The 24,689-nt window shown below is 63.9% G+C and overlaps 1 protein-coding gene across 8 annotated transcripts in view; it reads left to right on the forward strand.

The window, feature by feature from the left end:
- Positions 1-24,689, forward strand: part of CUX2 (cut like homeobox 2) — a 322,941-nt gene that overhangs the window by 285,132 nt on the left and 13,120 nt on the right. For all 8 annotated transcript variants that reach the window (XM_070066200.1, XM_070066197.1, XM_070066196.1 and 5 more), the window contains exons 5-17: positions 2,786-2,920; positions 7,516-7,639; positions 8,999-9,075; positions 9,751-9,817; positions 12,300-12,348; positions 14,562-14,666; positions 17,048-17,239; positions 17,315-17,373; positions 17,911-17,959; positions 18,037-18,136; positions 19,157-19,807; positions 20,411-20,512; positions 23,714-24,486. In XM_070066200.1, coding sequence (XP_069922301.1) covers positions 2,786-2,920; positions 7,516-7,639; positions 8,999-9,075; positions 9,751-9,817; positions 12,300-12,348; positions 14,562-14,666; positions 17,048-17,239; positions 17,315-17,373; positions 17,911-17,959; positions 18,037-18,136; positions 19,157-19,807; positions 20,411-20,512; positions 23,714-24,486 — 2,483 coding nt within the window. The remainder of the gene's footprint in view (positions 1-2,785; positions 2,921-7,515; positions 7,640-8,998; positions 9,076-9,750; positions 9,818-12,299; positions 12,349-14,561; positions 14,667-17,047; positions 17,240-17,314; positions 17,374-17,910; positions 17,960-18,036; positions 18,137-19,156; positions 19,808-20,410; positions 20,513-23,713; positions 24,487-24,689) is intronic.

Here is a 24,689-nt window from a genome sequence, read left to right on the forward strand (position 1 = left end):
CTCCCTGCACGTGCGGCCCCATTTTACACACAAGAGGATGGAGGCTGCAAGCAGTCAGCAGTCCAGGGGCCCCGTGGCTAAGTGGAACGGGAGCCGACCCCGATCCCTCAGTCCTGCTGCCTTCCTCGGCAGCTCCGTCTCGTCTCCCAATAATAACTCCTGCAAAGCAGGAACTCGTGTTTTTCCCGCTTTGTAAATGGGGAAACTGAGGCTCAAGGCTCCATGGGATTTGGACGCAGGGCTGGACTTCTGATTCTATGAGCCTGATGACCGTAGCAGCTAATGAAGGTGGAGGGCCGATGCCTGGAGACGCCTGGGACCTGCCCCAAGGGGCCACCCACCCCTCCTCCTCAGCCCCTGTCGGGGCCACCGAGGCTGGTTGCCCTCCGGCCACAGGTGACCCTCGGGGCCTCAGAGCAGAGCCAAGTGTCAGTGCGTGTGTGCCCGTGCAAGTGACGGGCGTCTGCTCCCCCTGAGAGCAGTGGTTTGGCTTGGGCAGGCTCCAGCTCGGCCGAGCCCCTGGGCCCCGAGCCAGGTCCTCCCCGCCCTCGTGGAGGCAGACGAGCGCCGTGACCCACTCAGCCTGGGTCCTCCTGTGTTTACCTGACTCCCCTGACCCTGGCCAGCGCCGGGCGCCTTTTTCTTCCTTTCTCAGAAGCCAGGACACAATAGGAAGCGTTTCCTTGAACTTATTAAAAAACCCAGACTTGTAAATTAATTTGTTCGTGTTGTGCAAAGGCAGTGCAGATGGACTCATTAGCATGCACACAACAAATAATTATAGATGAATTTTTAGCTGGCCTGCCTAATGCGCTTGCTGGGTTAATTATGTCAATGTATAATTACATCAGCCCGGGGAGACATAATGGCGTACCCTGCTGAGCAGCCTTGCCTAATGACAGGGCATGGGGGGGCTGCTGACAGAGGAGAGCCACGGCAGCACTGCCTTGCACCTGCTTACCTCGGCACAGACGCCCATTGTCCAAGCCTTCCACCACCTAAGCCAACAGGCGGCAGAGGAACCAAACCAAGGTCACCTTGTTCCAGCCATACCTGAAGGCCCCATGCACAGGCACTGCCTCACTTCTCCCATCGGCAGATACTTGTTGGGTTGGACGGTGTGTCAGGCCGTGTCATAGGCCCAAGGGGCCCAGTCGGGGGAGGACAGCACAGATGCAGTGCCAGCCCACCCCCATGGTGCTGTTTGCAGTCTGGTGGGTGTTAATTAGGCAGACTTGTAAAGTGATGTGAATTCTAACTGCAGTGGGGAAGGGAGGGCACAGGCAGCTGGGAGAGCGCGTATCAGAGGACTTCCTGGAAGAAGCAGCATTCGAGTCGCAGTACGGAACGTGACACCCAAGTGTTCGTCAGCTCAGAGGAGCAGGGCAGGGGAAGACGCTCCTGGCAGAGGCTCCGTACTGCAGCTCTGAGGTGAGGGGCGCCTTCCGGGGGCCTGAGGAGGAGGCCGACATCTCGGAGCGAGGGCTCCCGTTGTTCTGAGCGGACCAAGCGTCACCCACTGTGTTGAGTGCTCCTCGCCATGGCCGCATGAAGCTGCTGCTTTTGGCTGTAGCACAGAGAAGTCAGGTCACTTGCCAGCATCACACAGCAGCCCTGAGAAGCAAACGGCATGAGACCAGGGTCCAGGGACCTGTGACCACAGAGGCCGTGGCCACACACCTTTACCCCTCCCCCAGAGGACAGCAGTGGCCAGCAGCTGGGCAGGAGGCTCTGAGGGAGACGGCAGGAAGAGAGGGGGTTGGGGTGTGTTAGAGACCGGCCCAGGCCCCGAGCCCCTCGGTGTGGAGCACCGTGTGCAGACGCTAGGACAGGAAGCCATCGTGCTGCCACACCCAGATCCCGGGCTCCCCGCTCCCCTCTGCGCGTCACCTGGCCTCCCAGAGCCTGTTCGTCCGGTGAAGACGGTGGGCGCATGCTGGGTCCTGGGAGCCCGTTCCCTGGGGGCCTTGCGGCGCTGATGATGCCATGTGCTCCCCTGGACCTGCCCTGGGGGGAGGAGGCCACGGCCTGGAAGAAGTGGGGCTGGACTCACAGGCCAAGGAGGAGGAAGTGGTCACAGGTGACAGGGTGGGGGGCGGAGCCTGGTTCAGCCGGGACCCCCACCCCCCTCCCCTGCGCCTAGGGCTGTGTTTCACCCCGGCAAGTCCGTCGTTGATTGACAGCACACGCCCCGAATACTGGTGTTTCTCCAGGAGCTCTGAGAAGCGGCCGGGGGGCTTCTGTGTGTGAGCATGCTCTGGGGGAAAATCAGCCTGCGTGGCAGCCCTGACCCCAAGAGGCCGGAAGGCGCGACGGGCTCTAAGCGTTCCCCGCCACCACACGGCCAGGGCAGCGCTGTGAGTCTTCGGCCGGAGTGGCCTCGGGGCAGGCCGGCTCAGGCAGCGCTGCCTGGAGGGCCACGGAGCGGTTGGCCTCGGGTGGACTGCAGAGCGTGGACCGTACTTGGCGATCTGCAAGGCACAGTCCCACGGCCGTCAGCGATGGCATCGTCCAGCCAAGAAAACACGGCTGTGTGACAGTTGTCGCTGCGCCCAGCTGGATGGGACACCGGACCTGTGGGGACAGCACAGGCGCCCCCAAGTAGGTGCCAAGACTGCTCGCTCCTAAACCAGGCAGACCCAGTGCTCCCCAAGCCGTCGGAGTGACACCAGGTGGCCTCTGTGGACCGGCTCCCTGGCTGCTTGCGGGGCCACCCAGGGAATCCTGTGGCCTCAGCATCGCCCTCCTGGGACCGTCCCCACCTCTGTGCCCTCTCTCTACGCAGACCCCGTGCCTGTGTTTGAGGCGCCGCGCGGCCCAGACGACAGACTGCAGCCCCCCAGCTTCGACCCCAGTGGGCAGCCCCGGCGAGACCTCCACGCATCGTGGAAGAGGCACCCGGAGCTCCTGGGACCAAAAGGTACGGAGCAGGGGTGGGTGGGGCCGGGAGCTGGGTGAGGGGTGGGTGGGGCGACACCACGCTGCTCACCCAGGGCCCGGAGTCTCGGGCTCAGCCCGCCCAAGGGCTGGGAAGTGGCCGGGAAGCTCCACGCAGTCACTCGAGGGCCCGCTGTCTTCCACGTGTGACATCCAGAGCCATAGTGAGAGTGGACCTCCCACCCACGGGCAGAGCGGGGCGCAGGCCCGGGCAGGGGACACTTCCACCCACAGCCCGCGGGCTGCCGCTCACGCCTGTGGCCAGCCCCAGCTGCAAAGGAGGCTGGGAAATGTAGTCTGGCTGTGTCCGGGAGGAGAGGGCACAGTCGTGGGCAGATGAGTTGGACCCTTAAGGTGGGTCCACATCCTGGCCACGTCCCGTGTCCTCTGCCTCCAGCATGTAGACGTGGAGCTTGCGGTCCTGTGAGCCCTGGACGCCTCACGTCAGGGTCTGGGGCGGGGCTGTAGAGGCCCCCTGACTTACGCTGGGTTCTGTCTGATAAACTCAGCATAAACCGAAAAGGCCACCTGTCAGAAATGCATTGCGTGGGGCCATGTGGTGGTGCAGAGGGGCAAACTGCCGTTGGGGGCGCCCGCGTCCCTTACCAGAGTGCTGATTTGATCAGGTCCTGGCCATTCGGCTTCTGATCCGACTTCCTGCCAGTGTGCCTGGGAGGCAACAGATGATGGCTCAAGTGCCCGCCTCCCTGCCACCCACGTGGGAGACCAGGAATGAGTTCCTGGCTCCTGGCTGTGGCCCAGCCCAGCCCTGGCTATTGGAGGCATTTGGGTGTGCACAGACATTTGGAACATCAATTGGTCTCTGTCTGTCTCACCCTACCTTTTAAGTAGATGAAAATAAACAAATAAACTTTTTAAAAGTGTACTTAATATCCCAGTAAACCCACCATAAAGGCAAAAACACCGGTAAACTGGAGCCATGCGGTCAGGGACTCCAACTCCATCTATATGTGACTGCACCTTGGCCCTGTGAGCTTGGGGCTAACGAAGAGCGAGCCTCAAGGGCTCAGGGCTTGGCTCCTGCAGCCTGAGGCTGGCGAGCCGGCCGGGGCCGCCTGCAAGGGCCCCAGCAGGGCTGGAGGGCGAGACCTCACTCCCTCCTTCAGAACCGTGGGCTGTGTCTGGGCCCAGGGATGCTCCGGCCCACGGGGAGGGTGGGTGGGCATAGGCAGCCTGCCCTGAAGGAGCCAGACCGCCAAGGGGCCGTGCCAGCTGCCCCCGTCCCACCTGTCAGAGAAGCCCCTGACACAAGAAGAGACACAGAGTCCTCCAGTGACCCAGAGTGGCCGCTCCAGTCACCACCCAGGCACGGCCACTGCTCAGCGAGCCTGAGGGTACCGTGGGACGGCGGGGACACGGGGCATGGGACCCTCGTCCACTGCTGCTGTGCGTGACTGGGACAGCTTCTCTGGAAGACGCTCGCCGGAAAGGTTCCAGGTGGGCCTAGCCTCGGGCCCGGCACACGCATGCCTCAGTGTGTGCCCACACACCGTGCCCAGGGAGATGGGGCGAGAATGTCGCCACACAGCTGGAACAGGCTGGGCTGGTGACCAGAGACCGGATCACTCCAGGGCTCGTGAACAGCATCCAAGTGGACAGGCAGCCGTCTGCCCACAGCACAGATGAATCTACAGGGCTGGAGGACCACCCTGAGCCCCGGGCCCTCTCCGTCGAAGCCTTGAACTCGCAGAGCTGACGTATGGTGTCCCAGTGTGCACGGTTGTGATGAAAAGTGGAATGATGACAGCAGAGTTAGCCCGGTGGTTACCTGTGCCAGGGGGAGGAGCCGGGAAGCAGGTAGAAGCCTCGGCGACCATCTCAGCCCTGGGCCTTCATCAAGCCGTGTGCCAGGCCCCGGGCTAGTCTGAGGGGCGCAGCTGGAGTCAGACCCGCAGGAGCCCGCCCTGTGGCTCCGACCTTCTGGAAAGACACAGTGATTGTGACCGAGTGAGTGAAGGAGTCAGCCGCACACATGTCAGATGGCTGACAACCTAGGGGAGGCTCGCCAAGGAGAGGGAGGTGGCCGTGGGAGGTGGTCGTCCAGGGAGTGGTGTGTAAGGTTAACCAGGGGCCTCCGCTTTCTCTGGTGAGGGCGAGAGTGAACATTCGGGGCGTCACAGCCATGCAGTGCACGCTCGGAGGTGCAGAGGCAGCCGTGGCAGAGATATGAGTGAGTGTGCCTGTGTGCCAATAAAACTTTATTTACAAAGCAGGCAGAACCAGGTCTGACCCGAGGACTGCAGTATAAGCCACATCCTAGACAGAAAGCACTGTGGCCACCAGGTCCAGATGTGCACTCTCTCTCTCTGTCCCTAAGGCCACCAGGTCCAGATGTGCACTCTCTCTCTCTGTCCCTAAGGCCACCAGGTCCAGGAGATGTACACTCTCTCTCTCTCCTGTCCCTAAGGCAACCAGGTCCAGGAGATGTGCACTCTCTCTCTCTGTCCCTAAGGCCACCAGGTCCAGGAGATGTGCACTCTCTCTCTGTCCCTAAGGCCACCAGGTCCAGGAGATGTGCACTCTCTCTCTCTGTCCCTAAGGCCACCAGGTCCAGGAGATGTGCACTCTCTCTCTGTCCCTAAGGCCACCAGGCCCAGGAGATGTGCACTCTCTCTCTCCTGTCCCTGAGGCCACCAGGTCCAGGAGATGTGCACTCTCTCTCTGTCCCTAAGGCCACCAGGCCCAGGAGATGTGCACTCTCTCTCTCCTGTCCCTAGGCCACCAGGTCCAGGAGATGTGCACTCTCTCTCTCCTGTCCCTAGGCCACCAGGTCCAGGAGACGTGCACTCTCTCTCTTCTGTCCCTAAGGCCACCAGGCCCAGGAGGTTTGCGCTCTCTCTCTCTGTCCCTAAGGCCACCAGGCCCAGGAGATGTGCACTCTCTCTCTCCTGTCCCTAAGGCCACCAGGTCCAGGAGATGTGCACTCTCTCTCTCTGTCCCTAAGGCCACCAGGCCCAGGAGATGTGCACTCTCTCTCTCCTGTCCCTAAGGCCACCAGGTCCAGGAGACGTGCACTCTCTCTCTTCTGTCCCTAAGGCCACCAGGCCCAGGAGGTTTGCGCTCTCTCTCTCTCTCCTGTCCCACAGCCCAGTCCCTCGTCATGTCCTAGTGAGCACCTGCCATGTCCGCCTTGGGCCAGCTCTCCAGGGAAGACCTGCAGTGGCCAGAGCTCACTTGGACTTCTTGTGCCCACCCTGTTGCCCTTCCAGGCTCAGTCTGGGAGGCAGGATGGAGCAGCCTTTCACCCCCAGCTCTCCACGTGCCCCGTTTGGCCCTCTGAGTTTCCCCTGGGAAACCCCACTGCATCCTTGGGGTTCCCCCTGGCTTGGCCTTCCTCTCTTGAGAGCACTCACCATGTGCCAGGCCTCAGAGCCAGCTCTCTGCGGCGTCGCTGGCTGCACCTGGGTCTCAGAGGCGGCAGGCACTGGCAGGGACCAGCCCTGAGCCGCCTCTCGTCTTGAGGACGCCTCTCCCCTGCATCACCGTGCTCGGACATCATCTGTCCCTCCCAGGAAGCTCTCCCTGCACGCTGCCAGCTCTGCCCCCGCCCCCAGGGCCGCCAGCAGTCCGGGATAACAGCACAGAGGCGAACTCAGTCACTTGGGCCCAAGGCCGGAAGCCCAGGCTGCAGAACTCTCGCGTTGCCCGTCAGACCCCTGTCAGACCCTCGTCGTGTCTCACCGCGGTCCTTCCAGGCTTCCTCCTGGAGAGTCAGTGCTGTCCACCGCCTGGGCCACACCTGGGCCCTCTCCTCTCCTTCCTGGGTCTTCCCGCCTAGGCCCCCCGACGAGCTCGGCCACAGATCCCAGCTCAGGCTCCCACCCTCAGGGGCCAGGCCCTAACCACCGTCCTCTCGAGGCGGTCCCCGGGAAGAGCCGCCGTGGGTGCAGCTGCAGGTGACAGCGCATGCCCCGCACGGCGGGGAGCCGAGGCAGCCTGGCAGTCCTCGGTAGAGTAAGCCTGGGGTGACCATGTGGCCCAGCAACTCCACTGCTGGGGCTGCACCCCGGGAACTGGAATCCAGGGAGGCAGCAGACGTGGGCGCCCAGGGTCCCAGCAGCACCACACTCGCAGCCGGAAGTGGAAGTCGCTCCAGTGTCCTTGTAATGGGACCGGCTCCTGCCGTGGCAAGGAATGGAGTCTGCGCCACGCTGCCGTGTGGTGGCCCTGGGAGACGCGAGGCTAAGCGGAAGAAGCCCCCAGAGGATGAGCAGCGCGGGACTGCGTTGGCCTGGAGTGTCCGAGAGGCAGGGCGGACGGCGGGCGCGGGGCTCCCTTCCTTTGGGAAGGGTCCAGGTTTGGGCGTCCTTGGTGATGTGCACAGGATTGCCCGTCCACTCGGTGTCTCTCCAAACCCGTGCGAGGGATCAAGGTGGAGGGGAGGCCTGGGCAGCAGGAAGCCCCAGGTGGGCGTGGCGGGAACTTGGCCTGCAGGTCCCAGCGGCCGGCCGGGCTGTGTCTGGGAAAGCTTGGAGAAATTGACTGCAGTGAACCTGCGGGCGCGCTCTGCTCACTGCCCTCAGCGCCGGGCATCTCCGCCCCTTTCTGTCCCCGCAGAGCAGAGAGAGGGGACGTCTCCTGCCGGACCCACGCTGACCGAGGGGAGCCGCCTCCCGGGCATTCCCGGCAAAGCCCTCCTGACAGAGACCTTGCTGCAGAGAAATGAGGCGGAGAAACAAAAGTGAGGGGAAGGGGCGGGCGGGCTCCCGGGAGTGCAGGCGAAGGGAGGGGGAGGGGGAGGGCTTCGGGCTCCGGCAGGCCTGGGTTCGAGCCCCAGGCAGGTCACGTCACCTTTCTGAGCCTCGGTTTCCCCCCGTGGAAAACGCAGCGGGTGGTGCATCAGCCAGCGTTCTGCAGAGACACGGGGTGGATGGAACAGCCCAGCAGGCCGGCACAGGCCACAGGCTATGGGGCCGCGGGCACAGGCAGGGTCTCTCCTGTCTGTCTGGCTCTTGACACCTTCCCCCAGTCAGACAAGGCCCAGGGATGCTCTGCTCCGCGTAGGTCAGCTGAGTACAGACGCGAGCCCTGTGCCTGCCCCAGCCACGTGTGCCCTGACCTGACGTCGCAGGGTGGCCACTCCCGAGCTGAGGTGGTGCCCGTGGGTGTGTGGCAGTCATGGCGGCCTGACGGGGCGGTCTCAGCCTCTCGCTCATTCCCTGTTCTTCCTTCCTTCTGCTGTACACCAGGCACTGTTCCAGGCACTGGGACACAACAGTGACAGAACTCTGTCCTCCTGGGGGTTCCCCTGTAGTGAGGAAGACACAGGAGCAAAGCAGAAAAAGCAGAGAAGTTGTAGTTAGGGCGAGGCAGGCAACAGAGCAGGCTACAGAGCCCAGGTGACGGTGGGGACCTCGCCGGAAGGTGAGAGGCGAGGGAGTGGGCCTGGCGGGTGTAGGGCAGAAGCATGTGAAGACAGTGCAACAGCCAGTGCAAAGGCCCTGGGGTAAGAACATGCCTGGCATTTTGGAATGGCAAGGAGTGGGCTGCAGGGAGGGACAGGAGACGAGGCCAGAGGTAGAGGGACTCCTTCCCTAGGGTCACTGAGCCAGACATGCGGGGCTGGCTTTCCGCACACCCTCCCCAGTCCTGCCAGGGCCCCCTGTCCTGGGAGGTGTGGCTCACCCCTGAGCTCCATCCCAGCAGGCCAGAGGAGCCGCCACAGCCCTGCCACAGCAAGGGGGAAGGCGCCTCCCTGGGACCGCAGTGACCAGCGGTGCCCGGAGAGACTGAATAGCACCCGCTTCACAGCACCCACGACGCAGGTCCTGTCGGAAACCCCATTTACAGAGGCGGAAGCTGAGGCCCGGGAGCCGAGGCCCCCTGCTGCTGCCAGTCTGTGCCCCTGCAGGTGCTGGCAGAGACCCAAGGGGCCAGCCGGGACACCAGTGTCTGGCGCTGTGTCCAGGGACCCCTTAAAGAGATGGTGGCGCCGATTACGGGGCGGCCGAAGGGAGCGGGAGCCGGACGAGGGTCGGCCTGGGTGGCCCCGGCGAGGCCCGGGCCGTGGCCAGCACGAGCAGGCTTGGTCTCTCTGCAGGGGCCTTCAAGAAGTACAGATCACTCTGGCAGCCAGGCTGGGGGAGGCGGAGGAGAAAATCCGCGTCCTGCACGCAGGTGGGTGTCCAGCACGCACGCCCCGGGGCTCGGCGGCTCCAGAGCTAGGAGGGCAGGAAGAGTCTGGGAGGGGAGAAGAGGGCCGCCTTCCCCAGCTGGGGGTCCCCGGGGCCACTGCTGAGTGGAGAGGGGGCTGGAAATAGAATGCATCAGGTACCCATGCCACCAGCGTTAGGGCAGACCCTGGGGGGGCGGGGCAGGTCTGGGGCAAACAGGAAGCCAGGCCTCCCTGAGGCACCAGGCGTGCGGGGCCGTGTGGCCCAGTGCAGAATCTCATTGGCTGCGACCGACACCCGCGGGAACCTGGTGGCCGCCTGGCTCTCCTGCCCCCTTGCCTGCTGGGCTGCAGAGGCAGGTGGATGTGACTTGAGGGTGTTAAGGCTTGTTCCCAGGTCACAGGCTCACAGCAGCTCTGCCCGCACCCGCATCTTGGACTGGAGCTGCCTCACTGCACTGCCCAGCCCGGCCCCACGCCTTCCCACCGACGTGAAGCCCTCGAGGGCCGAAAGACTCCGTCCCGGTCACCAGTTCCACCTGAGAGGAAGGGCCTCCCTCGCTACGCTCACCCCCGTTCTGCCCTCGGGACTCCCTGAGAGACGTGGTCCTTCCTTGGGGGGCCCAGTGTGTCCCCACCTGCAGACATGCGTCTCATCCTGGCTCTTTACCCCTTCCCAGCGTTAAAGGCCACCCAGACAGAGCTCCTTGAGCTGCGGCGGAAGTACGATGAGGAGGCAGCGTCCAAGTAAGTGAGTGCCCTGCTCAGGTGTCTCCTCCCCCGACCCTCCCAGCCCTGCCTCCTCCCTCTGACCCTCCCAGACCTGCCTCCTCCCCCGACCCTCCCAGACCTGCCTCCTCCCTCTGACCCTCCCAGACCTGCCTCCTCCCTCTGGCCCTCCCAGACCTGCCTCCTCCCTCTGACCCTCCCAGCCCTGCCTCCTCCCTCTGACCCTCCCAGACCTGCCTCCTCCCCCGACCCTCCCAGACCTGCCTCCTCCCTCTGACCCTCCCAGACCTGCCTCCTCCCTCTGACCCTCCCAGCCCTGCCTCCTCCCCTGACCCTCCCAGCCCTGCCTCCTCCCCCGACCCTCCCAGCCCTGCCTCCTCCCCCGACCCTCCCAGCCCTGCCTCCTCCCCTGACCCTCCCAGACCTGCCTCCTCCCTCTGGCCCTCCCAGACCTGCCTCCTCCCTCTGACCCTCCCAGACCTGCCTCCTCCCTCTGACCCTCCCAGACCTGCCTGCTCCCCCGACCCTCCCAGACCTGCCTCCTCCCTCTGACCCTCCCAGACCTGCCTCCTCCCTCTGACCCTCCCAGACCTGCCTCCTCCCCCGACCCTCCCAGACCTGCCTCCTCCCTCTGACCCTCCCAGACCTGCCTCCTCCCTCTGACCCTCCCAGCCCTGCCTCCTCCCCTGACCCTCCCAGCCCTGCCTCCTCCCCCGACCCTCCCAGCCCTGCCTCCTCCCCCGACCCTCCCAGCCCTGCCTCCTCCCCTGACCCTCCCAGATCTGCCTCCTCCCTCTGACCCTCCCAGACCTGCCTCCTCCCTCTGACCCTCCCAGACCTGCCTCCTCCCCCGACCCTCCCAGCCCTGCCTCCTCCCTCTGACCCTCCCAGACCTGCCTCCTCCCTCTGGCCCTCCCAGACCTGCCTCCTCCCCCAACCCTCCCAGACCTGCCTCCTCCCTCTGGCCCTCCCAGACCTGCCTCCTCCCTCTGGCCCTCCCAGACCTGCCTCCTCCCCCGACCCTCCCAGACCTGCCTCCTCTCTCTGACCCTCCCAGACCTGCCTCCTCCCTCTGGCCCTCCCAGACCTGCCTGCTCCCTCTGACCCTCCCAGACCTGCCTCCTCCCCTGACCCTCCCAGACCTGCCTCCTCCCTCTGACCCTCCCAGACCTGCCTCCTCCCCTGACCCTCCCAGACCTGCCTCCTCCCTCTGACCCTCCCAGACCTGCCTCCTCCCCTGACCCTCCCAGACCTGCCTGCTCCCTCTGACCCTCCCAGACCTGCCTCCTCCCCCGACCCTCCCAGACCTGCCTCCTCCCCCCCGACCCTCCCAGCCCTGCCTCCTCCCCCCGACCCTCCCAGACCTGCCTCCTCCCTCTGACCCTCCCAGACCTGCCTCCTCCCCCGACCCTCCCAGACCTGCCTCCTCCCCCCGACCCTTCCAGCCCTGCCTCCTCCCCCCGACCCTCCCAGACCTGCCTCCTCCCTCTGACCCTCCCAGACCTGCCTCCTCCCTCTGACCCTCCCAGACCTGCCTCCTCCCCTGACCCTCCCAGACTTGCCTCCTCCCCCGACCCTCCCAGCACTGCCTCCTCCCTCTGACCCTCCCAGACCTGCCTCCTCCCCCGACCCTCCCAGACCTGCCTCCTCCCTCTGACCCTCCCAGCCCTGCCTCCTCCCCCGACCCTCCCAGACCTGCCTCCTTCCTCTGACCCTCCCAGACCTGCCTCCTCCCTCTGACCCTCCCAGCCCTGCCTCCCCTGACCCTCCCAGCCCTGCCTCTTCCTTTGGCTCTTCCTCCTGACCCTGCCCGAGGCCACATTCTGTGAAGCAGCTCCGCTCCTCTCTCCCGCCCCACCAGACACACAGCTTCTCTCACTTGCAACTAAACGCCCTGGGATCGGGGCTGAGGGGCTGCTGGGTGGGGGCCGTTGCCTCACCCCAGCCCCCCACCCAGGCTGTCCAACCCTTGGGGGCCAAGCAGCACTCACAGGAGACCTCTGGACTCAGACAGGCTTCAGCTTGTTCCACCAACCCTGAGCACCTGCTGTGACCCAGTGTGGGCTGGGCCGGGAGGAGGTGGTAGCAGGGAGACAGCCCGCCCTCAGACGCTGCAGAGCACCTACTGCGTGCCCAGCCCTCCTCTCGGCACGTGGGAATGCCGCGAAGGAGAACGGTGGGCAGGGAGCCGGAGCGCGGGGTCCTCTCCCCGAGCAGTCAGGGAGGAGTCCCTGAGGACGGGAGGGAATGGCCCGTGAGGAGCCCCGGGAAGGGAGCTCCGCCTACGCCAGAAGACCCCCGTGTCCCCCACAGGCCCGCCCCGAGGCCCTGGGTGCTGGCAGTCGCTGGGGGTGGGGAGGGAGCGCGTCCCGGAAGAGGCGTGCACCTAGACCTGCTCCCGTCTCCCCGACCCGAGTTCTCTCCAGCAGGGCCCTGGGGTCCAGGCGGGGGTCTGGCGGCTGCCAGGACCCCTCCTCAGGGCCTCGTCTCTGTGTCTCAGGGCAGATGAAGTCGGCCTGATCATGACCAACCTGGAGAAGGCAAATCAGGTGAGGAGGCCGTGGCCGCCTGGCGGCCCATCATGGGGCCCAGCGGCCATGGAGCTCTGTGTGCTGCCTGCTGAGGGCTGGGACCGGGAGGGGCGGAGCTCCCGGGGCAGACTGGGGTGGGGGGCTCAGAACCGGGGCAGCAGCAGTCAGGGAAGGGGCGCCGGCCTGCCACATCCACGAAGGTATCCTGGAGGAAGGGACCTGAAACCAGAGGACGTGGAGGGGTGACGCCAGCCCCAGGGGTCGGCACAGGCAGAGCCCGGAGAGCGCCCCTCCCCGCGGCCTTTCCCGGCATCTCTGGAGGCCGGACAGGGGCGCAGTGAGCCATCCCCAGGCTGTGGCCTCTTGCAGGCGGAGTGAGTGAGAGGAGGCTGCTTTGCTCCTCCCCTGCACCCCCCACTGGGCTTTCTTCGGCCTCCTCCCTTAACCCAGCCACCTGCTGAGCAATGGTAGACTCCCTGCCTTCCCTGGGGTGCCCACCTGCCAGCCCCAGCCCCGTCCCGAGTCTCCATTTTCTTCATCCGTGGCTTCCCACGGCTCCAGAGGTGGTGCTGTCTGGTGGGCACGGAGACTGCGCTGAGTGTCGGGGAGGCCAGAAGGCCAAGTTCCCCAGAACGTAAACTGCTCCCCAGGGAGGGGTGGGGCTCACTGCTCCACGGCCCAGCTTCGGGCGGGCATCGAGCCTAGCCGTTGGTTAAGACGCCTGCCTCTCATATCAGAGAGCCTGGGTTCAAGTCTCAACTCTGGCACCTGACTCCCAGCTTCCTGCTAATGCAGACCCTGGGAGGCAACAGTGAAGGTTCAAGTGATTGGGTTCCTGCCACCCACGCGGGAAACCTGGATTTCAGTCTTGGTCTGTGCCTGGAGCCCCTCAGCTCCCCAGCTGGTGCTGGTATCCCCAGTGGATGGGAGCAAACACGCGCTCGCTCGCTCTCAAATAATCATTAAAAAAAAAAAGAAAAAAAAACAGCTCTGTGACCCAGGGTCCAGGTCTCGTCTCCCTTGAAGAGCAGGCACCAGTTGGCAGGGGGCCCCTGGCGTCCTCCCCAGGGAACCCTAAGTCGCAAGCTGACTCCAGGCTGGGCACTGAGCCCAACCCCAAGCTTCTGTCAGATTTGCGCAGAAGGCCCTCCCTGTGCAGAAATGTAAAAGTGTTCTTTCTCTGGACTCACACACCGAAAAACCCTTCCCCAAACAAAGCTGACTGGTACCATTTCTGGAACAAAATGTAACCGGTAAAGCCACCGCTTGTGATGCCAGCATCCCAAGTGGAGGCCAGTTTGTGGTCTGGCTGCTCTGCTTCTGATCCAGCTCCCTGCTTGTGGCCTGGCAAATGCCACTGAGGATGGCCCTCGTGTTTGGGCCCCGCGCCCATGTGGGAGACCTAAATGGGGTTCCAGGCTTCAGCCTGGCTCAGCCCTGGCTGTTGTGGCCTTCTGGGAAATAGACCAGCTGATGCAGATCTCTCTCTCCTTCTCTCTCCCTCCCTCCCCCTCCCTCCCTCCTCCCCCCCTTCCCCCTCCCTCCCCCTCTCTCTCTCCCTTTCTCTCCCCCTCTCTCCCCCTCTATCCCCTCTCTCCCTCCCTCCCCCTCCCTTCCCCTCCCTCCCCCCATAACTCTTTCAAATAAATAAGTAAATCTTAAAAAAAAAAAAGATGGATGTATTTGAAAGGTAGAGTTAAACAGAGAAGGTAAGACAGAGATCTTCCATCCTGTGATTCACCACCCAAATGGCCACAGTGACCAGGGCTGTGCCAGGCCAAAGCCAGGAGCTTCCTCTGGGTCTCCCACATGGGAGCAGGGGCCCAGGGACTTAGGCCATCTTCCGCTGCTTTCCCAGGCCATAGCAGAAAGCTGGATTGGAAGTAGAGCAGCCGGGACTCGAACCAGCGCCCATGTGGGATGCCGGCACCACAGGTGGAGGCCTAATTTACTATGCCAGAGCAGCAGCCCCTGGCATAACAGCTTGCTAGTCCCACTAGACAGCCCTGCCCCTCCTGCCCTATGTCTGACTCCCCTTGGGGTCCCAGCATCCCAGGGAGCAGAGCCACCCCGAGGAGCATGTCTTCCTGCCCGCCAAAAGCAGGCACAGGGTTCTGGCAGGTCCTCCGGCTCCGGGAGAAAAGGAGGTGCCAGGACACAGCAGAGGTGCAGGGTGGTCCCGCGTGGTGCCTGCTCACCTCTGGACCACTCTCACCTCTTCTCCTCCCCAGCGAGCCGAGGCCGCCCAGCGCGAGGTGGAGAGTCTCCGGGAACAGCTGGCCTCGGTCAACAGCTCCATCCGCCTGGCCTGCTGCTCCCCCCAGGGCCCTGGTGGGGTAAGGCTGAGGGCTGAGGTCCAAGCAGTGGGTGGGGAGGGGTGACATTTCGCGTGTTGATTGTGTTTTTGTGAAGTTGTGAGTGTGATTGTGTGTGGGTCTCTGTGCATACATCGGGCATCATGTCTTCACTGCCATGGCCAATGTGAAGTTTAAACTTAGTACCAGCATTGACTTCATCCCCTGAGGGCAAAATAAAGACAGCCCCCCCCCTTAAGGCCGGCGCCGCGGCTCACTAGGCTAATCCTCCGCCTAGCGGCGCCGGCACACCGGGTTCTAGTCCCGGTCGGGGCGCCGGATTCTGTCCCCGTTGCCCCTCTTCCAGGCCAGCTCTCTGCTGTGGCCAGGGAGTGCAGTGGAGGATGGCCCAGGTGCTTGGGCCCTGAACCCCATGGGAGACCAGGAAAAGCACCTGGCTCCTGGCTCCTGCCATCGGATCAGCGCGGTGCGCCGGCCGCAGCGCGCTGGCCGCGGCGGCCATTGGAGGGTGAACCAACGGCAAAGGAAGACCTTTCTCTCTGTCTCTCTCTCTCACTGTCCACTCTGCCTGTCCAAAAAAAATAAATAAATAAATAAAGACAGCCCCAGTTCTTTGAACCCTCCAAACTCAGGTCTCCGTACATACAGATGAACAGGAAGTCCCACGTCTTCCTTTGGAGGCCTCCTGCCCCCCAGTTACCCAGCCAGGAGGAGCGGGGTAGGGTGAGTTTGAACAACATGCAGCCTTGCAGTTTCAGTGTCTGTCACCAGGGGTCGCTGTTCACCGCTGCTCTCACACCACTTGGTTGAAGCAGGGAACACTGATGCCCTGGCTGGATTTTAGTCCCTACCAGGACCTCAGTGGCCAGACACCAAAATCTGAGGTTTAACACTCGCTCCCAACCATTGGTTCCCAAAACATGCCTGGGTGACTCACCCCAGACGTGCACTGTGAAGAGTCCGTGTTCGGCCACCAGCCCTGAGGCCCCTGAATCACGTCTGGTTGGTCAGCTCACCCTTCTCTCCTCCTGGTTAGGGCCCTGTGCAGGGCTGCCGGTGTTTCTAGGTTAGTCTGCCCTCTTCCCAGATGTCTGTGTGCTGAGTTAGCACTACATTCATGGTTCCCGTGTGACAGCAGACGTGTGACTTACATGTCCACCCAGGAACCTGAAGTGCTGCATAGCTGTCACTTCACCGGATGCACAGGCCCAGGGCTCTGTACCTTCTTGAATACTGGAGTGTGTATGGACATGGGAGTGTGTAGGTGCGTGTCTGCTGTGACTTCTGTGCCCCGTTCCTTTGTCTGTACCTCACAGGGTTATCGGAGCATTACATATGCCTGAAGAGATGCTTGGTTCAAAATGTGCACCCAGTAAATAGTTGGTGCTGCTGCTTGTATTATCAGTGTGCCTTTGGTGTGTCTGGGCTTTTGTTCGTGACAGCACATGGCCTCTTTGGCCATAGATGTGTCCATGTGTGTCTCCTCGGTGCCTGTGTATTTTGGTGTGTGTGCATGTCAGTGTGCACCTCTGTGTGTGCCCATGCAAGAACTGGGTGACTGCACAACACAGAGTGAACACAGGGAGAAGGGGGCTGACGAGACAGACAGTGAGAGAGCTGGTGAGGAACTTGCCAATGGTTCTTAATTAACCCCCATGGAACCCAGCAAATGCCTGTGCTAATCAGCCACAGGGAACTTTGCTAGTTTTTTTTTTTTTTTTTTTGGGGGGGGTGAGCTTTCCTGAGCACAACAGTGGTGCTCGATGCTAATTAATTTAATGTATTAATGGCATCCGCTTCCTGTTTTAATTGGCATTTATCTTCTTGGAAGAGAGCTGGGCTGGGAGAGCTGGGTTGCTGGTGGCTTCTCCCCGGTGCTGCTTAGATGGATCTGTGACTGAGCCTGTGACCAGCCTGCCTTCAGGTGCCGCAAACCGCAGCCTCCGGGTCTCTGCCCAGAGACAAAGGGGCTGCTTCCTAACCGCAGAGCGGCCGTGGGTCTGGGACCGTCAGGGGACTAGGAGGAGGAAGGAGCTACCTGAAACACAGCCTGTGGCTGCAGCACCTTGAGTGTGACCTCGAGGGTCTCTTGGTGCCAGGGAGGGGGTGTCCCCGTGGGACAGCACCTCTAGACACCCCTCCTCAGTTCACACTGTCCACTCTGCTGCAAATGCCCACGCCCACTGCCCAGCTAACCACTTCCTTCTGGAGCTGTCGGGGTTCGTGAATGTCTCAGTTCAAGTGCGACGTGTGCCCGGGGATGCGTAGACAGCACAGTGACCTGCTCGCCGCAAGCGCGCGCTGTCCCCACAGCTGGACCGCCATTCTGCTCGGGGGGCAGGGGTGGGGGGGCCGGCTCCGCTCCTCTCAGCCCCTCAAGGCCCCTTCCCCATCACCCCCAGGATAAGGTGAACTTCACGCTGTGCTCGGGCCCTCGGCTGGAGGCCGCGCTGGCCTCCAAAGACAGGGAGATTGTGCGGCTGCTCAAGGACGTGCAGCACCTGCAGAGCTCGCTGCAGGAGCTGGAGGAGGCCTCTGCCAACCAGATCGCCGACCTGGAGCGGCAGCTCACGGCCAAGTCCGAGGCCATTGAGGTAGGACCTAGGAGCGGAGGCGGCCGGCCCGCCCAGCCCGCGCGCCGGCCTCACCGTCTTGGTTTGCTTTTGTAGAAGCTGGAAGAGAAGCTCCAGGCACAGTCTGACTATGAAGAAATTAAGACAGAACTGAGGTACCAGGCAGTGGGCCCCCCAAGCCCCCCAGTGCTCTGTCCTGGCTGGGGGCCACCTGGCTCCCTCCCCACGGCCCACTCTGTGCTGTTCTCGTTCCATGACCATCCCGGAGTGGTGCCCTCAGGCCTCCTGGGTGTGGGTGTGGTCCCCAGGGTGGGCCCCGGGTGACGCTCACTGTACCATCACCTGGGGACGCGAACCGGGGCGGGGTCTGCGAATGACTGATGCGCCTCCTCCCCCGCACCTGGAGTCACCTCTGGGTTACTGATGACACAGCGCCCCCGTGTCACCCGTCCTGAGGGGCAGCCGAGTTACTCAGCACATGACGAGTTCAAGTGTGCTTTGAGGACTTCCTGGCTTGTTTTTTTGCCGGAATGTTTTCCACCTGTGGGGGGCTGGAACCACGCAGGGTGGGAGCTGCTCAGGGCGGGGCCGGTGGAGCGGGCGTCCTCCGCAGGGGATGGAGTGGGCGGCCACCTGTGCGGGCCTCTCCAGCCCAGGGCCCGGCCGACCTCAGCCCGCCACCTCCTCCACAGCATCCTGAAAGCCATGAAGCTGGCCTCCAGCACCTGCAGTCTCCCCCAGGTAAGGGCCCCCGCGGCGGGGGGCTGCCCAGAGCCCCCCGCCAGCCCCGCCCCTAACCCTATGGCCTGTCTCCCCAGGGCCTGGCCAAGCCTGACGACTCGCTGCTCATAGCAAAGGAGGCCTTCTTCCCTGCGCAGAAATTCCTCCTGGAAAAGCCCAGTCTCTTGGCCAGCCCTGGTAGGGGAGGACGGGTGCCCTCGGGCTGGGGGACGGGGACTACTCAGGGTCCCTGGTAGGGGAGGACGGGTGCCCTCGGGCCGGGGGACGGGGACTACCCAGGGTCCCTGGTAGGGGAGGACGGGTGCCCTCGGGCCGGGGGGCAGGGACTACCCAGGGTCCCTGGTAGGGGAGGACGGGTGCCCTCGGGCCGGGGGACGGGGACTACCCAGGGTCCCTGGTAGGGGAGGACGGGTGCCCTCGGGCCGGGGCCAGGGACTACCCAGGGTCCCTGGTAGGGGAGGACGGGTGCCCTCGGGCCGGGGGACGGGGACTACCCAGGGTCCCTGGTAGGGGAGGACGGGTGCCCTCGGGCCGGGGGACGGGGACTACCCAGGGTCCCTGGTAGGGAAGGACGGGTGCCCTTGGACCGGGGGGCAGGGACTACCCAGGGTCCCTGGTAGGGGAGGACGGGTGCCCTTCAGCCGGGAGCAGGGACTACCCAGGGTCCCTGGCCTGCTCCAGGTGCCTTCCACACAGGTAGAGCAAGGGGGTGCCCACTGACTGGGCACCTGCTGTGTGCCTTGGCCACGGCGTGTCTGCCCACATCCAGGCCTCAAGCTCACAGCTCACCCGGGCCCTCCCAAGGCCTCCAGAATGCTCCACTCCCCCCGGGCCCCTTGAGCAGGCAGCAGGGGCCCTTACTGAAGAGGCCGGGGGCCACCCGCCCCGCCCCCATAGCTGGCCTGAGCCCTGGCACGGTCCCGCCTGGTGGCTGCGTGACCCTGCAGCCTGTGACCTCTGTCCCCGTCTGTGAGCTGGCAGAGGTCAGGTGCTGAGTAATGCTCCTGATGTGAGGAGGGGGCTTCCCGAAATGCTGTTTGGCCGGGACCTGGCAGCTCATGGGTTGGAAAGTTGAGGGGGTGCTCGTGGCTGTGGGTGTCTGCAGCACCCCCCACCCGCCCCCGTTGTCTGCCTCTTGGTTTTTCTGTCCATCCGTCACCTCTTGGTCTGTCTGTCTGTCCATCGCCGGCGCTCCAGAGGAGGAGCCTTCGGAGGACGACTCCATCAAGGACCCGCTGGGCACAGAGCCGGCCTTCGCCTCCCCCCAGCAGCTCCCGCCTCCACCAGGCCCTGAAGACCCCCTGTCCCCCGGCCCTGGGCAGCCCCTGCTAGGCCCCGGCCTGGGGCCCGACGGCCCTCGGACTTTCTCCACATCCCCCTTCCCTGGCTTGGCCTCGGGGGAGAGACTGGCCGGGGACCCGCTGCTGTCCAAGCACATGATGCCCCCGGCCGCCTTCAAGGGGGAGGCAGGCGGCCTGCTGGTGTTCCCGCCAGCCTTCTACGGCGCCAAGCCCCCCACGGCCCCCGCCACCCCAGCCCCTGAGCCGCCTGGGGGCCCGGAGCCGGCGGACGGGGGCGGCTCGGCGGGGGCGGAGGAGGAGCAGCTGGACACGGCCGAGATCGCCTTCCAGGTGAAGGAGCAGCTGCTGAAGCACAACATCGGGCAGCGCGTGTTCGGCCACTACGTGCTGGGGCTGTCGCAGGGCTCGGTCAGCGAGATCCTGGCCCGGCCCAAGCCCTGGCGCAAGCTCACGGTGAAGGGCAAGGAGCCCTTCCTCAAGATGAAGCAGTTCCTGTCTGACGAGCAGAACGTGCTGGCCCTGAGGACCATCCAGGTGCGGCAGCGAGGTGAGCGCAGCCGAGGGTGCCCAGCGGGGGCTCGGACCCGGCTCCAAGCCCAGCTCCGCCACCTCCCAGCCGCGTGTCCCGGGCAGGCGGCCCTGCCTCTGTAGACGAAGGAAATGCACCTTAGCCCCTCCTACCCGGGGCCTGCCCATCCAGCCCTTCTGGGGCAGCTCAGGCCCACAGTAGGAAGAGACTGGTTCCAGATACTCCTGCCCCGCCAGATACTCCCTGAGCAACTCCCAGCCTCGGTTCACCCATCTGTGAGACGGCCTGGTGACGGCCAACCTTGCCACACCGGGTCCTTATGGTAATCACGGAGAGCGGCCTGTGCCTCGGTTTCTCCCTCTGTCGGTGGAGTCCTGAGGACTCAGCGGGTATGGCGCTCAGGTGCAGCGGCCGTGGTGCCGGCCAGCACCGTCTTCACTGCGGCTTCACTACTGCGCTGTTTCAAGCCAGAACCGCCGTGCCCACAGTGTGTCTGTGTCGCACGGGCTAAGCAGCGGTTCTGCCACACTCACAGCCCCGCCCCCGGGCCCCGATCTGCAGCCCCTCGGGGACGGAAGGGAGCCGGCCTCGCCCGCGCCACACGCCTCCTTGCCTCCCCAGGCAGCATCACCCCACGCATCCGCACGCCTGAGACGGGCTCGGACGACGCCATCAAGAGCATCTTGGAGCAGGCCAAGAAGGAGATCGAGTCACAGAAGGGGGGTGAGTTCGTGCACGCTGGAGGGCTCACACGTGGGACAGGACCCTCGAGACCAGATGCCAAGCCCCGCGCGAGGCCTCGGACCCTGAGGCTGTCAGGCTGCGCCAGGCCTCTCCGCCTTTTACGGGCACTGTCTGTAGTCACGCCGGCTGCCGATTGCCTGTGCCTCAGACACCGTCCTCGCCCCGGCACCCTTGCCCTGGCTGCCCCCTGCTCTTGCCTTACCACCTCCTCCAGGAAGCCTCCTACCCCCGTCCTGCGAGGCTAGATGCTGCCCTGACTCCTGTGTGCTCAGGGCCAGATGGGCTGCAATGCTGGCTGTGCTGTTCGTCAGTTGTGTGACCGTGGGGCAGAGTGTGGCTGCTTGGTGCCTGCATCCTCCTGGTTTCTGTATTACTTCTCCTTTCACCAGTCGTGTGACAGTCAGATGAGCTGGGACCCGCAAGCACTCCACAGCAAGCCTGGTGCCCGGCAGGTGCACCGGAGGGGCCAGCCACCAGCACAGGTGATGGTGCACAGTTGTTGCTCCGTCTCTGGGGTTCTAGGTCTGCAGTGTCACCGATGACTGCCGGTGTGTGCCTCTCACACGCCTGGGGCTTCTTGCAGAAGGGTGCAGAGTTGGCCCAGCGTAGGCCTTGGCTGCCCAGGAACCTGGCTGCCGGCTTCAGCTCTGCCCCTCCACTCTGCAGTGTCTGCTGCCCCCTGGTGGCTGCTGCTTGCTGCTGGGAGTCAAGACATCTGCCCGGCTCCTGGGAGGGGTGAGGGGAGAAGGGGGATTTGCCCAGCTAGGAGCCTACACTGCCCACTCATGTAGCCCTGGGGCCCTCACACTATACAGTTTTTTTATTTGTATGTATTTTTTAAAGAGTTATTTATTTACTTGAAAGAGTTACACAGAGAGAGGAGAGGCAGAGAGAGAGAGAGAGAGCTCCTCCATCAGATGGCTTACCCCTCAATTGGCTGCAATGACCGGAGCTGAGCTGATCCAAAGCCAGGAGCCAGGAGCGTCTTCTGGGTCTCCCACATGAGCACAGGGGCCCAAGGTTCTTTTTTTTAAGATTTATTTATTTATTTGAAAGTCAGAGTTACACGGAGAGGGAGAGGTCCTCCATCCGATGGCTCACCCCCCAGTTGGCCTCAGTGGCTGATTTGTATGTCTTTTTTAAAGATGTATTTATTCGTTTATTTACAAGAGTAACAGAGAGGGCCGGCGCCACGGCTCACTAGGCTAATCCTCCGCCTTGCGGCACTGGCACACCGGGTTCTAGTCCCGGTCGGGGCGCTGGATTCTGTCCCAGTTGCCCCTCTTCCAGGTCAGCTCTCTGCTGTGGCCAGGGAGTGCAGTGGAGGATGGCCCAAGTGCTTGGGCCCTGCACCCCATGGGAGACCAGGAGAAGCACCTGGCTCCTGCCATTGGATCAGCGCGGTGTGCCAGCCGCAGCGCGCCAGCCACGGCAGCCATTGGAGGGTGAACCAACGGCAAAAGGAAGTCCTTTCTCTCTGTCTCTCTCTCTCACTGTCTACTCTGCCTGTAAAAAAAAAAAAAAAAAAAAAAAAGAGTAACAGAGAAAGTGATTCCATCCACTGATTCACTCTCAAATGCCTGCAACAGCCAGGGCTAAGCCAGAGCACAGCCAGGTACTCCACTGGGGTCTCCCGTGTGGGTGCAGGGACCCACGTACTTGGACCATCATCGCTGCCTCTCAGGCACATTAGCAGGAGGCTGGATTGGAAGCCTGGGGTAGCTGGGACTCAGATCAGCACTGTGAAGTGAGATGTGGCATCCCAGGAGGCGGCTTCACCCACCGGGCCACAACACCTGCCCCCGTAGAGGACAGGCGAGAGGCGCTATGGGGGGGGGGGTCCCGTGAGGGTCCATGAGATGGAGGCCTCATGGAGAGAGCCCAGAGGGGGGCTGTGGGGAGCACACAGGGCAGCAGCTTCTCCCTTCCACGTCAGCTGTCACTCCTTAGGACACAGAGTGCTCGCGCCTGCCCCCTGCATGGCCGGCCCGTGCGTGCACATGGGAACAACAGAATGAGCCTTGGCGAGCCTGTGGCCCGACCTAAAGTTTAGAAACTTCCAGAACGCAGAGCCCGCTGGCGCGTTCCTCACCTGCCGCCCGCCTCCTGTCTGATTGTCTCCTGCATCTTGGTTCTCTCGTTTCCCCGAGTTGGCCGTGTGGGAGACGGACCACACGCTGTTTATGTCGCGTGTTTGGAGCCGCATAGAGAGCTTGCAGCGCTCGTCTCACCTCCGGGGACGCGCTGCTCCCACTCGCCAGCCTGGAGTCAAGATCGCACCTCCGGGCCAACGCTGTGACGCAGCGGGCTAAGCGGCCACCTGCGTCCCAAGTGGGCGCCAGGTCAGGTCCCCACTGCCCCACTTCCGATCCAGCTCCCTGCTACCGCGCCTGGGAAAGCAGCGGAGGACGGCCAGTTGCATCCTGTGGAGACCTGGGTGCAGCCCCAGCTCCTGGCTTCAGCCTGGCCCTGCTCTGGCATCTGCGGCCATTTTGGGGAGTGAACCAGTAGATGGGAGGTCTCTCTCTCTCTCTCTCTCTCTCTCCCCTCTCCCCTCTCCCCTTTCCCCTCTCCCCTCCCTCTCTGTAACTCTGCCTTTCAAATAAATAAATCCTTTTTAAAAAGAAAGAACCTCACATCCGCGCGGGTTGGGATGCCTGGGTCTGATGACTTCCTGTGTGACACCCTGGGAGACAGCAGGTGACACACACTCCACACGGGAGGCCCAGGGGGAGTCCCCAGCGCCCTGCTTCGGCCCCGCCAGGTCCCAGCCCAGCCGTCGCAGGCTTTGGGGACTGAACAGGAGGCTGGGAGCCCATGTGCTCTCCCACGCTCTCCTTCCCAAGTTAAAAAGAAAAAAATGACCACGCAGGTGTTGGCGTAGGTGGCATCCTGTTTGGCTGCCATGTTGCATTCCGTTGTGTGAGCACACCCCCTCGCCGGGCGCGTGTGGGCTCACGCCGCCGTTCGGCTGGCTTCCTCTGTCCTTGTCCTTGGCCATCGGCGTGGCTGGGTGATGGCACCTGGAATAGACGCGTCTCTTCTGTACGTTAATGACCGCCGCGGAACACCCTTCCCCGGAGCTGGTTTTCAGCCCCAGGGTGGAGCACTGGCCTGGCTGCTCAGCCGCTGTGGTTGCCCACCTGTGGGCCTCTGGCCACCCTGTCCTCCTCCGCACAGGTGAGCCCAAGAACCCGGCAGCCCCGCCCAGCGTCCCCAACGGCACGGCCGCCACCAGCACCTCGGAAGACGCCATCAAGAGCATCCTGGAGCAGGCGCGCCGCGAGATGCAGGCCCAGCAGCAGGCCCTGCTGGAGATGGAGGCGGCCCCCCGGGCCCGCCCCGGGCCTCCCTCGCCCCCAGAGCGGCCCTCGCTGGGCGCCGTGAGCCAGAACGGGGCCCCCGCCTATGTGAAGCAGGAGGACAGCGGCGGCGGGGGCCCCAGCGGCAGCGCGGGGCCGGCGCTCCCGGTGCTGTCCCCGGCCGCCTTCGTGCAGAGTATCATCCGCAAGGTCAAGTCCGAGATCGGCGACGCTGGCTACTTTGACCAGCACTGGGCCTCAGACCGCGGCCTGCTCAGCCGCCCCTACGCCTCCGTCTCGCCCTCGCTCTCCTCGTCCTCCTCCAGCTACTCCAGCCAGCCCAACGGGCGGGCCTGGCCCCGTGGCGACGAGGGGACCGCGTCCCCTGAGGACGAGGCTGCGGCGGGCGAGGACGAGCCCCCCAGGGTGGGCGAGCTCAAGGCTGAGGGGGCCGTGGCCGAGGCGGGCGGCGGGCGGCTGGCCTACTACCCGGCCTACGTGCCGCGCACCCTCAAGCCCACAGTGCCGCCCTTGACCCCTGAGCAGTACGAGCTATACATGTACCGCGAGGTGGACACGCTGGAGCTGACGCGCCAGGTCAAGGAGAAGCTGGCCAAGAACGGCATCTGCCAGCGGATCTTCGGGGAGAAGGTGAAGGCCGTGGATAGCGCAGGGGTGGGGGTGCCGGGACAGTGGCCCCCAGGCCCCAGGCCCCGCCCGTTGGGCAGTTCTGTGCCTGCTGAAAGAGGGAGGGGCTTCCTCCCGGGTCAGTTGAGAGCGCCCCCCGCCCCAGGGCCCTCCACGCCTTCCTGGTTCAGCCACTAAAGGGCTGAGCCCAGCCTGGGGTCTCCCGC

This window comes from Oryctolagus cuniculus, chromosome 21, assembly GCF_964237555.1.
Source record: "Oryctolagus cuniculus chromosome 21, mOryCun1.1, whole genome shotgun sequence".
Classification (NCBI taxonomy): Eukaryota; Metazoa; Chordata; class Mammalia; order Lagomorpha; family Leporidae; genus Oryctolagus; species Oryctolagus cuniculus.